Source organism: Carassius gibelio, chromosome B19 (assembly GCF_023724105.1).
Source record: "Carassius gibelio isolate Cgi1373 ecotype wild population from Czech Republic chromosome B19, carGib1.2-hapl.c, whole genome shotgun sequence".
NCBI classification, from domain to species: domain Eukaryota; kingdom Metazoa; phylum Chordata; class Actinopteri; order Cypriniformes; family Cyprinidae; genus Carassius; species Carassius gibelio.
Window position 1 is genome coordinate 25,798,266 of NC_068414.1, and position 16,566 is coordinate 25,814,831.

The 16,566-nt window shown below is 39.9% G+C and overlaps 2 protein-coding genes across 7 annotated transcripts in view; one reads left to right on the forward strand and one right to left on the reverse strand.

Moving 5' to 3' along the window:
• Positions 1-65: 65 nt before the first annotated feature.
• On the reverse strand, positions 66-14,151 carry smarcc1b (SWI/SNF related, matrix associated, actin dependent regulator of chromatin, subfamily c, member 1b). 6 transcript variants are annotated; one of them, XM_052584061.1, is made up of 28 exons: positions 13,521-14,151; positions 12,715-12,834; positions 12,529-12,614; positions 8,806-8,887; positions 8,624-8,716; positions 8,212-8,281; positions 8,046-8,115; positions 7,867-7,942; positions 6,258-6,380; positions 6,078-6,157; positions 5,789-5,910; positions 5,639-5,698; positions 5,520-5,554; positions 5,114-5,226; positions 4,875-4,946; positions 4,675-4,788; positions 4,432-4,585; positions 4,078-4,188; positions 3,869-3,928; positions 3,136-3,394; positions 2,885-3,037; positions 1,847-1,896; positions 1,648-1,729; positions 1,295-1,413; positions 1,065-1,199; positions 601-760; positions 440-511; positions 66-339 (listed from the first exon to the last, which is right to left on the reverse strand). In XM_052584061.1, exons 1-28 carry the CDS (start codon positions 13,692-13,694, stop codon positions 281-283), a joined length of 2,904 nt encoding a protein of 967 aa, XP_052440021.1. In that variant the 5' UTR covers positions 13,695-14,151; the 3' UTR covers positions 66-280. The 6 variants fall into 6 exon arrangements, with proteins under 6 accessions (XP_052440021.1, XP_052440017.1, XP_052440018.1 ...); XM_052584057.1 differs by having other exon boundaries at positions 5,789-5,913; XM_052584058.1 differs by having other exon boundaries at positions 6,078-6,160.
• A 410-nt stretch (positions 14,152-14,561) lies between these two features.
• LOC127978993 (KAT8 regulatory NSL complex subunit 1) overlaps positions 14,562-16,566 on the forward strand; it is an 8,603-nt gene continuing 6,598 nt past the window's right edge. Inside the window, exon 1 of the mRNA XM_052584055.1 lies at positions 14,562-16,063. Within this exon, the coding sequence (XP_052440015.1) occupies positions 14,562-16,063 (1,502 nt within the window). The remainder of the gene's footprint in view (positions 16,064-16,566) is intronic.

The following is a 16,566-nucleotide window of genomic DNA, read 5'->3' on the forward strand; positions in this document are numbered from 1 at the left end:
AAAATACAAAAGCAGTAGAAAACTTTCTAAAGTAAACCCTTCAATAGATGAGCACACTCAAGAAGTTATAACTTCATATAAAATATTTATTCTTACTAAAACCAATATTTTAGCACTTGGTGGCAATACAAAAACAGATGTACAAACATTAAGTACAGACAGATATGGCAACGAAAAGCCTCAAATCTGACCCTTATATGCCAGCATCGATGTTTAAAAAAATATTAAATATACACAGAAGAGGTGCTATTGTAAAGCTGAATGTGGATAATGATGTCATCTAACTGAGTTTGGGTCTTAAGGCGTTGTGAAGACGTTGCATGGGTGTGCCCCCATCGCCTGTGAGGACAGTGGAGTTTGGTCTCAGTTGGGAAAAAATAAAAAGCAGCTGGATTCAAAAGGTTTGATCAGCATTTGAGTTGAGGCATGTGTTACTCACACATGCCATTGGGAGCACCAGAGTGCCGAGCACCCACAATATCTCCAGTACCAGCACTGACCGCAGAACGACCTAAGGAGGGAACAGAAACCAGTGATATTAGGACTAATAACAGTGTGCATGAGACCAAAGCACTGACTGTGATTTATAGGAGAGTGTACCGTGGTGAAGAGGGTCGGATGCTGTACTACTGCTGCTCTGTGTAGCTCCTGCTGGTTGCTGCTGTTCTACATTCTGCCGTGCCTTCATCTCAGCATATTTCACCTGCTCCAGGTGGAAGTTCTGTCTCTCCGACAATAACTGCTGTCTCTGCTGCTCCAGCTACAACAGAAATATATCAAATGAAGTTCAAACAACCTGAAATCTTCACATTAAAAATGCAGTTAGCAGTTTCCAAGATCTTTCTTGGTTTAAATAAAGACAAAATTAGAACCTCTTATAGAGGTTTGGAACAACATGAGGGTGAGTAAACGATAACACTTTCATTTTTTGGTAAACTATCCCTTTAAGAGATCAATGGCAATTAAGATGCATGTCGACAAACACTCTTGCACTGAAAAATAATTTAGTCTGCTCTCAAAAGTTTCTTGAAGTGGTCTTGTTTGAACAAGGCACTCGAACTCACAGCCTCTTTTTCCCGATCCATAATGGTCTCCAGCTCTTCAAAGTGTCTCAGTTTGATCTCCAACTTTTTCATCTGAGTCTCAACCAGCAGAGCCACCAGAGATTTGATTTTCCTCTCTTCTACTGCAGACAAGTGCTAGAGGGAAATAAGAGGAAGAAAGAGAAGAGTACGTTCAGATAAATCACTATTTTTGACACTATTAATGGTCACGGGAGCGGTTTGACATCCACCTTTGCTTTGGTAGCTGCGGAGGCCAGTGCTGCAGCAGCAGCTGTGGCAATGCTTCCCTCCACCCTCCTCTTCATCACCTCCCTGTCCCCTTGGGTGAGACCCATGTCAAAACTCTTCTCTGGATAGATGAAGAAATACAGTAGGGATTGCATGACTACTTTTTTTACTTGTTGTTTAGAAATAGTATACATTGTGAGAAACAAAGACTATATAAGCATACGGCTTTGGTGTACCTGGGCAGTCACACCAACTGCAACAAACAATAACTATTTAACAATATAGCAGCACTGTGTTAAATCAAGACGAATCAATGGAGAAGATTTAATATGCAGAGCATCTGTGATTCTCTGACCTGCTGTGCTCTCTCCTTCACTCTCTTCTTTCTCTTCGTTCTTCACACGCTCTCCCTCTCCCGAGATGCCGTCACCCTCAAGCTACAACAGAAAGCACAGACCGCAGTGACAATCACACTTTGCTTGTTAAGATTTGTGAATGAAGAACATGAAATATCAGAATGGATGATTATTTGTGTCTTAAGAAGGTTCTCATACCTTTTCATGCGGTTCATATTCAGTGTTCATTGTTTCTATACCACTCATATCTGAAAACAAAAACAAAATATATATATTAAAAACTATATATTTATCATTATCACAATATTCATCATAAAAGGTATTATATAAAATTGTATGTACAAAGGCTATATAAGACATTGATTCAATGACATTCAACATTATGAAACTTTTCTTTGACTTACTGCCCTCCTCTGGATGTTTCAACTATGACCATTCCAATTATTCTTTAATGAATCTCAAGTTTTAACATGCACTATTCAACATTTGGGACAGTAAGCCTTTTTTAATGTTTATGAAATAATTATTGTATGCTCACCAAGGCTGCATTTATTGGGAAAAATTTGAAATATTATTAATATTTCTCTTTTAATATATTTTACATGATCCTAAAACAAATCCATCTCATATGCTGATTATGTTTGAATATATGAATGTTTATGAATATATATATATATATAAAGTTCAAAAGAACAGCATTTATTTGAAATATAATTATCTTGTAACAAATATTTTTATAATGGGTCAGCTTACCTGCTGAATGTATTAATTTCGTAAAAAAATAAATTAATGTCTGTTAATTTGTTAAGCTAGGGGTTTTGTTTTTTAAGCTATTTTTTGGTGCGCAAAGAGAACAAAAATAACAACTTTCTTCAATTCTTCTCGTCATCCCGTTTGCCGTGCTGCCACTGTGCAGATTAAGTTTTACCAACTGATGTCTCATGTACTATTTTAATGACGACTTTGCTTCGTTTCTGTCCCTTGATCATGGTAGTACCCCTGCTATCTATGGAGGGTCAGAAAGCTCTTGAAAATCATCAACAATATCTTCATTTGTGTTCTGAAGAGGTCTTACAGGTTTGGCACGACATGGGGGGAATAATTAAACACGATTTTCATTTTTGGTCGAACTATCCCTTTAACATGCATTTAAAAAGTGAATTCAAAGGGATTTATAAAATCTTGCCACTATATAAATCACAAAAGCATCACGTATACAAAAAGGGAGATGAGTACCAGTCTTTTCTGAATGGTCAGGATCAAGTTCCGCAATGCTGCCCGTTTGGAGTGTAAAGGCCGGATCTAAATTATGCCCAAGTGGCTGTGTTTTGTGAAAGCTGGCACTGAATATCTTTGGTGGGGCCTCTTCTCTTGCTTTTGAGAATTCCTCTGGAAGACAGTTCAAACATTACGTTCATATTTTCTCTTACTACACAAATCTTCAAATCAGCACACACACACACACACACACACACACTAACTCTTACCTAAAGCTGCCTTGGCGGCTGCAGAGGCCACTCGAGGGTCAACCACAGATGCAAGAAAAGCAACCGTGCTCATTACAGGGTTTCCTGACTGGCTGAAAGGGACAGGCTGATAGGCCAGAGGACCCATTGAGGCTTCAGAGTTCTCTAGGTATGGGTCCTCTATGGGCAACCGTAAGAAGTGAAGAATACAGTCGTCCTGTGTGCGACTGCCCACATGCTCTGACACCTTATTCCAGTCATCTTTATACATCTCCAAAGCCTGAAAAGAAAGACATGGAATACAAAAACAACACATAATCAATCCTACTTTCAGGCCAAGAACCCTTCAGGAATAGAGAGATTGAGCAGGTACTTCATTTTACATACTGTATAAAATTAAGTGTTGCATTTTAAACCATTACTACATAAAAATGTAGGTCATTATATAATCATTATTGTGATATATGTACAGACCCATATACTTTTCATTTTTCTACACTACATTTTCAACTAAAAATTACAAAACATTACAATACAAAATACATTTTAATTTAGGCTAAACAATAAAAAAAAAATTAGTTGGATCCTCAACTTTTGAGGCAAAAAAATTGTCATTGTTTGCTTGATTTAAAAAATATATAATAATAATAATAATAATAATAATAATAATAACTGTCAATCCCTGCAGTACCACTGCTGAAGGCTCCGGAGTAATAAAGCTTACAAAATCTTGTTGACTGTTTAACTGGCTTACCTCCAAAAGTAAGAGTGTTTCCTGTTCTGTCCATTCTCCCCCTGCGCTTGCACCTTTACTCTAAAAGAAGAAGGAAGAAAAAAAGACAAAAGCAGGCAGGCACACAGTTTTCAGGGTGCTGATTCTCAAACGTATAAATATATTCTAAAATGTTTTGGTAAAACACTGCTCAAATGATGAATGTTTCAAACAATGCTTGTGGTTTTTACCTTTGGATGTTTCTTAGCATAAATATCAGTCCGCAAACCAAAGTTCTGCAGGTCAGACGGTTTTTCTCTCAGTTTTTCTGGGAAATGCAACATATGCTGAGAAGCGGAAACCTTCGAACACACAAAATAAATTTAAATAATTACAATATTTTATAATGATCACTGAAATGTATCATTTTTGCAGGCAACTAATTGTTTTCAACTCAAATCAATTTTTCACGTGCCTTTATTTGACACAGTGAGTAGGCAAGTAATAAAAGAGGAAAGGCTCAGTCTTGTGACATGAACAGCTGACCGTAATCTAAGAACTGATCATTTAAGGCACAGATTTAGAGTTTGGCACTACTGCATTACCTGTAAGGGTCTGTGCTGTAGTGGGACGAGTCCAGACGGTGAGTCTGTAAGAACATTAAAGTGTGGTGTTGGGGGCGGACCCATGGGGAGGGGTCGACTTTCTGCATCTACCTGGTAGTTGATCAACCCCCACTGCTCCAAAAATGAATGAACCCTAAAATGCACACAAGCCGGTTTATAAATGAATTATAAATTATTTATGAACCAGTGTCAAATTAAGTGGGTACAAGTGAATATACACACCTTATAAGTGCACACACATCTCCGGTCAGGTTTCGTCTACAGGAGGATGAGGTTAAATACTCCTGAGGGTTTAGCCGGTATGTATCAATCATGAAGTTGCGGTATGCAAGATATCTACAAACAAGATATGAACATGTTTATTTAGAGTTCAGGATGATGAACCTGATACAAATAGTATTTTTGCATAAACACTGACTTACATTTCTGGTGTTTTGGACTTATTCTTGCCATTGAAGAACTCCGGCAGAGCTCGTCTCTCTATCTGATGAATACTAATGCACAAAAATAAAAAAGCACTATTATTCCTCACAAAAAATATTGAGTAAGAATATTAAATGCCCGTTTATGTTCAGAACATCTATGTACACGACATCTATGTACTGCAAAACTGAGAATGTGAGTTGGTGTAATCCGGACACTTGTACAGTTAAACCCTCACCAGTTGTAGTCGAACCAGGAGGAATAGGTGGGCACAATGATGTGATGCGTTTGCTCTGTGGCACTCTCCTCCCCCTCCATCCCACGGCCGAACTCCCTCTGCTCCTCCTCATCCTACACACACAATAGGTCAGAACTTAAATATTTAAAGCACATGGTAGATATTGTGAGCTAGAGTTCCTTTAAACTAGGGCTTGACTATAACTGGGTTCTGGATGTAGATTTTGTATTAGCTGGACAGAAGAAACCATGAAAGTAAAACTAGAATAGAATTAAGAGCAATGTTGCAGTATACTATTCTTTTGCGCTTTTCTTGGAAAGCATTCTTCAAAGTTTTTGGTCATGCACTTGGTCTAAAGTTTTTTGGGATTTAAAACATATAATTTTGTTAAGTTAGACTGACTTACTCTGACACCTGAAAGCAGGTCTTCTTCCTGGTCATCTGAGGGAAACACAAAGATATTCAGGGTTACTACTGAAATACAAACATGATTCACCGAATAGTAAATTCCACAAACAAACTTACCTAAATCAGCCATAATGCCTCCTTTGACTGGAGTGTTTTCACTGTCTTTTTTCAGGTTCACTGTAGCAAATGATAATAAGAATAAATAACAAGTAACACTCTTAACATTAACATGAGCGCTTAACAGAGAAGAAGAAAAAAGAACCTTACCATTTTTAGGCAGAATGACCTCCTCCATGTTAAGGACAGGTGTGGGATCTTCCATGTCTTTAGTGAGGTCTTCCTCTGGCTCCGCTTCCTCTGGCAGACCACGCCTCTTATACACACCTGAGCTACTAGATTACACAAAATTAAATGAGTTATTGCAATTTTGTCTCAGTGTACAAAGAATTTGATCCACTCTTTCGGAGAAAAAAGCTACAGTGATTTCCAACATTAACCTTTCCTGCACTGGTTACAAAATATGTCACATTCCAGTGAACAAAAAAGTAGATTTAACCTTTTCTTTCCTCCTTTCTTTTTAGATTCAGAAGGAGGTGGAGACAGGGAGCGTCGCCGCTTCTTTCCAGGTTTCTGTTCCTTCTATAAGAGAAAAATAAATAAATATATACATATAAAAATTAAAACAAAGTGCCATACCAACAGCAACTCAAAAAGTAATGAAATTAGATAAACATACCTCTGTGCTTCGGTAGATACGCCTTCTGAAACTCATACTATTCCCATTCTCATCGATCTCATAATCTTCCTCATTCATCCACTCATTATACGAGTCTGTGTCGAGAACCCATTTAGCACGAACCTGAGAAATGATACATTAAAGAGCCACACCGACGGGAAATCAAAAATTACCTGTATTACAGTGTATGATGTAGCTGTCCATCTGTGTAAACAATGTGCAAAGTAATTAAACCAAAAAGTACACGATTTATAAAGTTATTGTCTTCTAGAGTAAGGAGTCGACTCTGAATCGCTGAAACGAGTCGTTATAGATTTCAAATCTTTTGCAGATCTCTATTTACGTCACTAGGAACACTTTGCATAATAATCTCCGCCTACCGTCTTGGGAGAAAAGGAACTCTGACCTGCCCCACACCCCCACACAGACGCTCTGGTTGGTGTGAGAGCATCATGTCGAGGAGACAGTGTGTTTTTAATTGTAAAGGCAAGTTTATTTTCACTGCCAAAGAATGAAAATCAGAAGAACCAATGGCTAAAATTCATTTTTACCACAATACCAGAGCAGTACAACAAATCCCTTCTGTTGTGTTCACAACATTTCACTAATGACTGCTTTTCTAATCTCGGTGAGTACAGCAGGATTTTCAAAGCGTTTGGCCATAAAAGATGGTTCATTACCAACTTTATTTAGAACAACGAGCATCTCCGAATCACAACGCGAAGTATGATTATGGAGTTATATGTCTTTTTCTCCCGAGCATCTTATAAGTATGTGTGCTGTCTGCAGCCTTTGTTTGTGCTGATCGTTATGTACAAACACGTCATTAAAATGAAGTGTAACTCCATGAATACTCAAAGAAGAGACATGAGAGAGATATCTATAGAAAGCTTGACATGTCTACTTTAGAACTAAACAAGTGCTGCTGAAAACAGATATTCTGTGATAAAGTAATCCATATGAAAACAATGGGATGTCTGTTTTTCATGTCTCCCTTCCTTATATCTAATGTGACCACGACCCCGCGCTGAACGCGCTATTCAGATTCAAACTGAAGCGCGCGGCTTGAATACACCCACACAGAAGAAAAGGCAGCGAGACTGTTCAAGTTTTTTATTTTACTGTTTGCTTCGCGATGAGAGGAATAAGACATCATTCACCCCAAACAGATGCTAGCGCATAGTTTACCATGGAGGTGTGTGTGAACAACCAATCCAAACTGCTTATGTTAGTTGACCAATCAGAACACAGTATGCTACCGAAAGGTGGGGTTTAAGGAAACTGAATCTTTTGAACAGCTTCGCGTGAACCGTTTGGGGATCTCTGAGAATTGAGGTAATTTTAAAATTATATTTTGACAAAATGACAATGTTTTTTAACCTTGGATGGATTTAAACCTAATGTACAGGACTTATAAACAGTGATAGGAAGCTTAGAATTTTCATCTTACTGGCTCTTTAAAGTAGATATTCTTACTTTATTATCACTTCAATATAAAAGCCCATCTCGATATTTAATATTTCTAATCACTGGAAACCAACACAAGGGACAAAACAACATGCAAAGATTTGTTTGGGGAACTCAATGCTAAAATGATTATTTTTTTCACCTTCCGGCACCTGTCTGGGTTGGGAGGTTCCTCTACTTCTCCATCTACATCACTTGCTGATATAAGGGAGTCATAACTGAAAAAAATAAAGTATAAAAGCATAAGCTGTGTACAGAGCAAAATGTAGCATTTACTAATCCAAATATTTTGTGCAAATGTGGGTGTGATGTTTTCTCTACCTGTCTGGAAACATGCCCCAATGAACCATCACTTGCCGATCCAATCGCATTACTGGTCTAAGCCACTCTTCTGGAGAAGACCAAACAGTTAACATTTAACACACAGATGTGAACTTTTCCACAAATATAGGAGCGGACTGAAAAGATACACAAAATTAAAACACACCTTCATCTGCTGTGGTGGGGGAAGGGTATATTTGGTGGGAGGCGTGTGACTTCTCCTCTGTCACTGTGCCCTGAAAATGCAAGCAAAAAAGTTGTGTACATAAACTAATCGATAATGTAATCAATAAGTAATCAACTAGTTTACAGAGAAAAGTTTTTTTTCACTAATTAATTTTACTTTACAGAAAGCCTGATTATTAACAGGTTGTCAGGATAAATATGGAAGAAAATTGTTTTCACATTTATAAATTGGATGGGATGAACTTAGCTCAGAAATACTTGTTACAATTTAATATCTTTTTAATTTGTTTGAGTATGTGACTACAAAATTCCTCTAAATGCCCATCTGAAGTGTCTAGTGTGTATTGGATATATTTTCCCATTTCTTTAGTTTCTTTTATTTTTCCACTTACCTGGTGTCGCTCAACAATGTCTTTGAGTTTAAGAGCTTGCTTCTGCTCAAGATCAGGAGACAGGTACACCACAGGTCTGCTTAATAAGTTATTCTAGCACAAACAAACCACAGGTCAGATACTGCACCATTCATACACCTGCTTAAGATCTTTGTCTTCACACAAGATCCAAGCACAAATACCTGTGTCAGAGTTTTCTCCACAGATATGAACATCTCCACATTGAGATCCATTCTGGATGGGTTCTGAAGATCAAAGCGTCTCCTTTAATAAAAAATAAAAGAACACAGAGTTAATGAAATAAGTTTGACATCACAAATTATCATTTACATTTAGTGTAAGCGGCAGGCTGTATGGTGATCAAAATCTTACATCATGGTATAAGCAACTTTAAAATCATTATATATGCACTATAATCATTTAAAAGGTTGAGGTCAGTAAGGTTATTTATTCAGCAAGGATGCATTAAATTGATCAAAAGGGGCAGTGAAGACATTTACAGTGCTACAAAAGATTTGCTGTTCTTTACAACTTCCTATTCATCCATTTCATTTCCACAAAAATATTAAGAGGCATATCTCTTTTCAACATTTAGAATAATAAGAAATGCTTCTTGAGCAGCAAATCGGCATATTAGAATGATTTCTGAAGAATCATGTGACACTGAAAACTGTGATGACTGCTGAAAATTCAGGAACAAATTTCATTTTAAAATAACTATAAAGAGTTATTTGAAATTATAATTATATTTCAGTAATATTTAAAGGTGATGTACAGTGGTGTGAAAAAAGGGTTGGCCCCCTTCCTGATTTCTTTTGTTTTTTTGCATGTTTGTCACACTTTAATGTTTCAGATCAAACAAATGTAAATATTATTAAAAGATAACACAAGTGAATAAAACATGCAGTTTTCAAATGAAGGATTTTATTATTAAGGGAAAACAAAATCCAAAACTACATGGCCCTGTGTGAAAAAGTGTTTGCCCACATTGGAGGGTTTTCAAGCATGAACCGCCTTTTTAAGGTCATGCCATAAGCATCTCAATAGGGTTCAGGTCAGGACTTTGACTAACCCACTCCAAAGTCTTTTGTTTTTCTTTAGCCATTCAGCCATTCAGATGTGGACTTGCTTGTGTGTTTTGGATCATTGTCCTGCTGCAGAACTCAAGTTTGCTTCAGCTTGAGGTCACAAACAGATGGCTGGACATTCCCCTACAGGATTTTTTGGTAAACAGCAAAATGCATGGTTCCATTTATCACAGCAAGTCTTCCAGGTCCTGAAGCAGCAAAACAGCCCCAGACCATCACACTAATACCACCATATTTTACTGCTGGAATGATTTTTATCTAGTCTCTTTCTTATGGTAGAGTCATGAACACTGATCTTAACTGAGGCAAGTGAGGCCTGCATTTCTCTGGATGTTGTTGTGGGGTCTTTTGTGACCTCTTGGATGAGTCGTCACTGTGCTCTTGGGGTAATTTCGGTCGGCTGGCCATTCCTGGGAAGGTTCTCCACTGTTCCATGTTTTTGCCATTTGTGAATAATAGCTCTCACTGTGTTTTGCTGGAGTCCTTTATGGCCGAAATGGCTTTATAACCTTTTCCAGACTGACAGATCACAATTACTTATTCTCATTTGTTTCTGAATTTCTTTGGATCTCGGCATGATGTCTATCTAGCTTTTGAGGATGTTTTTATCTACTTCACTTTAGCCCTTTCACACTGTGATTCTGGAAAAAACATGGGTAATGTGTCCCGACAATTGTTCCCGGGTCACTAGATTTTGCACTTTCACACTGCCAGTGATTACCCGGAATATGTGCGTAGGTTCACACACAACCTGTAAAGGTCCCGTGAAGACACGTGACATCAGTGTGTGACGTGTAATGTATGAGTCGAAAATGCTAGGCATGTTAACTTTCACTGAAGCTGGTGAACGAACTACTCTATGTTAAGATTTTGACTCTACTAAAGCATAAAAATACCATAATATGTTTGCAGATATTTAAGAAACAAGTTAAGTTAACATACTTGTTTATCTGAAAAACAATGCTACAGTCAGTTATTCTCCTTTGTGTGTTGTGGCCAGGAATGTTGGTGTTTGTTTTGGTTTGTGAAAACTGCCCACTGCCAGTTTACCCAATTGTATTTCGGCACATCGGGTTGCCAGTTGGCGGAAAACAGCGTATTTAATTTCATTCATCATCAAGGGCACTCGTTCCTGTTTGTGTTGTCAATCTGGCAACCTGCGTGTTAATCAAGTCTGAGGAGGAGGGGCCGGATGAAAAAACCCTCTCCAATATTTTGAATTTGGACTGCAATACCTTGTTCAACCACTCTGTGTCAATAAAGCATTTTTAAGGCCGGCGACACACTGGATGCGTGGCGCAAGCGTCTCAGCCGCGTGGCATGTCGGTTTTTAATTCGGCTCCCATGTTAACAGGTTAGAGCTTACAGCTTACGTCTCGAGCCGCGCGGAAAACGCTTGCTTGGAAGAAATAGAACCGACGCCTATTTTTACCGCGACGCGCGCATGTTGGAAGCTTTTCCAGGCAAAATATAATAGGAAAATGTGTTTAAATGTCATTTTGTACACAAATACATATGAATTCCTGATATTTTGATATTTGAAAGTCTATAGGTTGACATAAATTCAGATATAAATGTAATTTAAAAAAAATAATAATAATTATCGATTTTCATATATTGCACCTGTCAAACATAATCTATTTCGCGGTGTCCTTTATCAGTAGGCGTAGGTGTAGGTGTGTAAAAAAAAGTATATATTGTTGTAATGAAGACATGAGCCTGGTCTGTCAACAGTCTCCCTCTACAGCCAGCTCACGCCACGCAGCCAGTGTGTCACCGGCCTAACAATATAACTGTTCTTACTGATTTTCTTTTTTATTATCAGATAAACACAGCCTTATTGATTTTCATTCGCATAGCAAAAATCTTTTGACCTGGCAGTTTAAATTCACTTTAGATATGACTGGTATCTGATATGTGTTTACATTAATTCCTGCCCATCAGTGATCACTTTACTATGCACGTAGTAGTAGGCCCTTAGGTTATTAAAATTATTTATATAATTCATGTCCTGTAGACATTATGATGTCATGGACAACAGTGGTCATGGATGTTTTGCAGCACAAAGTCTGACTGAACGGATAAAGACCAGAAAATAAAAGCAATTTTAATTTGTTATTTTATCTACAGCTCGTTAGATGTAGAGATCTTTAGTGGAATAAAGTAACGCTGTAAGACTGAATGAATTTGAATGAATTTAAGTGTGTGTGAGAGAGAGACAGAGATAGAAAGAAAGAGAGAGAGAGAGAGAGAGAGAGGGAGAGAGAGAGAGAGAGAGAGAGAGAGGATGCACAAGTGAGTAGCCTACTGAAGCTTATTGGTTTAATAATTGCTAAGAAAAATATTGTTGGTTTTAGTAGCGCGGCAATTGTATTTATAAAATGCAAAGGTCAGGGGTTGAAAAACAGCTACTGAAAGTAGCACAATTTCTTACATATAAAGTTCCCACCTCAATAAATTTCAAGCACATATACATACCAGCATTATAACACTCTCTTTATGGGTAGTATGTGTCACCCTCATATTAGGAGTTCTGCGGGGAATCGAATATGTGTGTTTAGACATAGGTCAGATGTCCAGATATCAGATATGTATCCAATTAAAATCCACATTTGGAAGTGGCCCATATCAGAAGGCGAAAAAAAGCAGATCTCATGTGGATTTTTGTGTTTACACCTGTGCAACAAATTCTGATCTGTGTCAGATATGAGCAAAAAAAAAAATGCTAGTGTAAATGCAGCCCTAATGACCCCAAACTTTGAATGGTAAAGTATAAATAAATTTGATAGACAAAAACTATTTAGCATTAATACACACCAGCCCTGTTCGGTCTTGAACTTGTACACTGATCCCAGAATATGGCAGAGAGCACCACCTGGCCTTAGGTCCTGAAAACACTTTGCCTGTAGAAAAAGAAACAAGGATCAAACAACTGATCACTCATAATTATGCAAAACTAGGTTTCATGCTATGACTGATCTGGGTGTTGTGGTGATAACTCACTGGTAGTTTTGTAAACCTTGGGTTATTTGCTCGATGGCCAAATGTATCTTCCTGAAACTGCAACAGTTGGATGACCAGCCCAGACAGAGACTTGCTGGAGGGAGCATCAGGCTGTACATACTTAAGGGGAAGAAAAAGAAGGTTTTAAAATTGCACAACAAATTTCAAAGAGGCCTATACCCTTTGAGTGTTTAATAGATTTAGCTATATACACTGTACTGGCACTATTGAATGGATTTCACATTCAAACAGTTTAAGACTTTTAGATGCATCAAGGTATGTGTTACCTACATAGTGGGTAGTGAACAAGGATGGCATGGCATGGCATGGCACGGGGTGGGGGGTATCAGTCAAGTCGTGTTAACAAACACCTTTGACCACAAACCTGTTTCTGCTAACTTAAAGCTGCTAGTATGCAGCTAAAATAAACATTTATCAACACCGCCTCATATGGAAACTACAACCGAGTCTTTTACTTTATACTGACTGAAAAGGTGGAGTTGTGTTGTTTGACATAAACATATCTTTAACGTTACCGCTAAAATAAACACAGAATGAAGGTTGTCACTTCTGTCCAGGCTGAGACTGTATTCTCTGGAGTTAGCTGTTCATGTCTATATTATATGAGGACATGAGTTATATTCATAAACTCTACACAGACAAAATACTACCACATAAAAGAGACTTTTGCAGTTTGAGGCGATAATAAGAATCACAAAACCACAAAAACAGCAAGACAACCAGAGCAAAAAAAGCTTCACAGAACCACATCATATGTGGGGTCCCAGGCTATTTAGCTCGCGAACCTTTTTATAATACTTTCCAATCCAACTGCGAACCGTCTCCAACTGAGAGATTATTTCCGGGCTTTCCCAGAATTTACAGCACGGTCCACCGTCCATTCTTCGGCTCAATGAAGAGCTACAACCGGCTTGACTCGTCGTAGATCCAGCAACAGAGCCTAGCGCTTGTGTAGCCATTGTTACATGCTAATTAGCATTCGCTGCCCAGAATGACTGCAGACAGTGCCTCTAGCGGTGAGGCCAAAACAAACAGCGCCAAAGACGCCAACTGCGTACTACATACTGAACACTTGCTATTATTCCGCCAAGTACACAAAGTAGAAGAAAACAATAAACCAAAAATCTGTTGGATATTTAAGTTTAGGAAGGCAAAACACTAGTGCAGCAGTCATACTCAAATTTAAACATCGCTATTTAAATTTAACACTGAAATGAAACGTTATTAGTTAATCATATGGCCGGGGGTCAATTAGAAAAACAAATTTAATAGTTGCTGTATATATATATATTAACATATATAATAATAACATTTTATTTATATTTCTTTTAAATTGCGTAATTGCTATTTTCTCCATAATTTTGTCTGTTTGCTTGATAATTGCTTTAAAAAGGTCCATAGTAGAACAAATCATGTTGGTTTTTTGTCCACTTTGATAAGAATGTCGAAATGCAGCTGCCCTTGAACACTGCTTTCATCCCAGACCTTTAGACAAGTCATTAACTCAAATGCTAAACAGATTAGGAGCGTTATTTTTACATCTATCGTTATTTTCAGCACCACGCGCAATTAAGCTCAACACAGGGCATGTGACAAACGAAAAATGTGAACTAGTTTTTGAAATACTCCTAATTCTTTATCGAAGGTTGGGCCAGTGAATGGCGCATGCTCCGTGCGAACAGGGAGTGTTGGAGACGGCCAACAGTGCAGGGAAAGGCTAGACGGGTGAAAAGAGAAGCCCGTCTTCCTTTCGCACAGGAAAAATACGTTAACGGAGCTTCGTTGTATGTCCTCGTTTCACACCCGGCCATGCCAACGACACAGCGATGTATTATTACAGCAATCGGAATAAAATGAGCGCTAGTACAGCCGGGCCTGGAGTGGAGAGTTGCGCGGCCGGGTGTCCGCATAGCGCCAGCCGCTGCTGCGGGGGAGGAGGCTGTGGTGAGCCCGTCAGCGGTGACGGAAGCTCGGCCGCTGCGGCTACAGCCACCAGCGCTGCCCCAGTGCGGAGTTCAGACAGAGAGAGCAGCGTAGCCGAGGCCCAGGCGTTCCGCGAATGGGACGATGCCACCTCCGGCGATGCGGATGCGGCCCAGAAAATGAACGACGGGGGATTTTTTACGAACGGCGCTGCCGATATCACACGGGAGGGAGACGAATGCGCGGATTCGAGGGAATACGGCGGAGGACGCGGGCGTTTCTGTAGACAAAGCAATGGAGCAGGCGAGGATAACACCATTAATATTGATCACAAAGGAACTGGTTTGCGGCATTTCACGAGCGCTACGACAAGAAGGCACGAGCGCAGAGCGAGCTCGAGACTGCCTCCGGTGCGCACCGCGAGAGTCCGACGCGGACACACGGCGTACGCCGAGACAGAGATAATGACAGCCGCTGCGAGGTGTGGTCACGGGAATCCCGAGCCCGCGGTCATCAAGCGCCGGGGATGCAATTTCGCCCGAGCCTCCAAAAAGGTGTGTTTCTCTGACGCCGCGGGCCGCGTTGGTTCCAATGGTGAAGCTCACGGGAAGGGCTCCGCGAGCACCGCTGAGACTTTCAGGCGAACCTCCTCACGGCGTATCCACTCTGCAAACACGACCGGGGCCCACAAAATAAATTTCGCAGCGTGCCCGCCTGATGAAAGTGCCCAGCTGCCCACATGCAGGACTGCGAAGGGGCGTGTCAGACTTTACAGGGTGCGCTCCTTTCTTTCCAGCTCCGCCAACTATAACAACGGGGTCAGCAGAAACGGTGCCCCTCACGATAGCCTCCCACCGCAACCCTACTTTCAAGCCGAGCCCGACCTTCGTGATTGCGTAAAAAAGCCCCTGTGCGCCCTCTCCATCACTTCTTGTCAGTCTGAGAGTGGGCCTTCTAACGGGACAGAGCCAGAGCCACGGAATTGTGACGGTACAGGTGTGGGCATTGATGAACAGGGTACTGAGGGCCCCAGCACGGAGCAAATAGAGGCGGTGAGGGGTGATGCCAAACGCAGGCAGGCAGAGCTGGAGGGTCGGACTGACCACCTCTGGAGGCGCCTGCAGGCCGTACAAGTGAAGCAGGTGGAGAGGCATGTTACGCAGCAGCTGCATGGCCTATACAGGAGCCTGGGGTTGAGCTGCACCAGAAGGCCCAGTGCTGCGTCCAGAAACTCAGCCGAGCTGAGCAGGCTGGCGTGCAGCTGCAGTGAGATCCTCCGGTCTGCAGAGAGCACCTTGGACTCGGACCACACGGCCAGCAGCTCCGGTGGTGACAGCGACAGTGAGGAAGATGAGGGATTGGAGAGAGGGGGTCATCGCTTTAGACCGCTGCCAATAAAATCAATGTAAGCTTTTCACTCTATATGCTTAACCCCAGGTTAAGATCTGTTAACCCTGAGTTAAGGAATGTTCTTCACCTTAATGAGATGCCAAAGATAAAAAAGCCCAGGTACAAGATGGAACAAGATAACCCAGGGTTGAAGGGATCGTTCACCCAAAAATGAACATTGTGCTCATTTACTCAACCTCATGTCCTTCCAAACCTGTATGACTTACTTTTTTCTCTGACTAAAGAATTATTTTAAAGAATGTTTATAACCAAACAGGTTTGGTTCCCATTGGCTTCTATTGTATAGAAAAAAATACTCAACGTCAATGGGAACTGAAACTATATGATTCTAAACATTCTTCAAAATGAATAAATTTCTGGTCACAGAAAAAAGAAATGCATAAAGGAACAAGATGAAGGTGAGAAAATGATGGCAAATTTCTTTTTTTTTTTGGGGGGGGGTGATTATTGCTTTAAAAATGACCCTTTTATACTAGTTTCAAATGTTAAGTGCTCAGC

Excerpts from the sequence above, each read along its gene's own strand:
- smarcc1b (XM_052584056.1), bottom strand. The coding sequence starts at position 13,694 with ATGGCTACACAAGCGCTAGGCTCTGTTGCTGGATCTACGACGAGTCAA. Across the intron at positions 6,381-7,866 it reads ACCCAGACAGGTGCCGGAAG|GTTCGTGCTAAATGGGTTCT; the intron begins GTGAAAAAAATA and ends ATCATTTCTCAG. Across the intron at positions 1,414-1,647 it reads TGAAGGAGAGAGCACAGCAG|AGAAGAGTTTTGACATGGGT; the intron begins GTCAGAGAATCA and ends TCATCTATCCAG.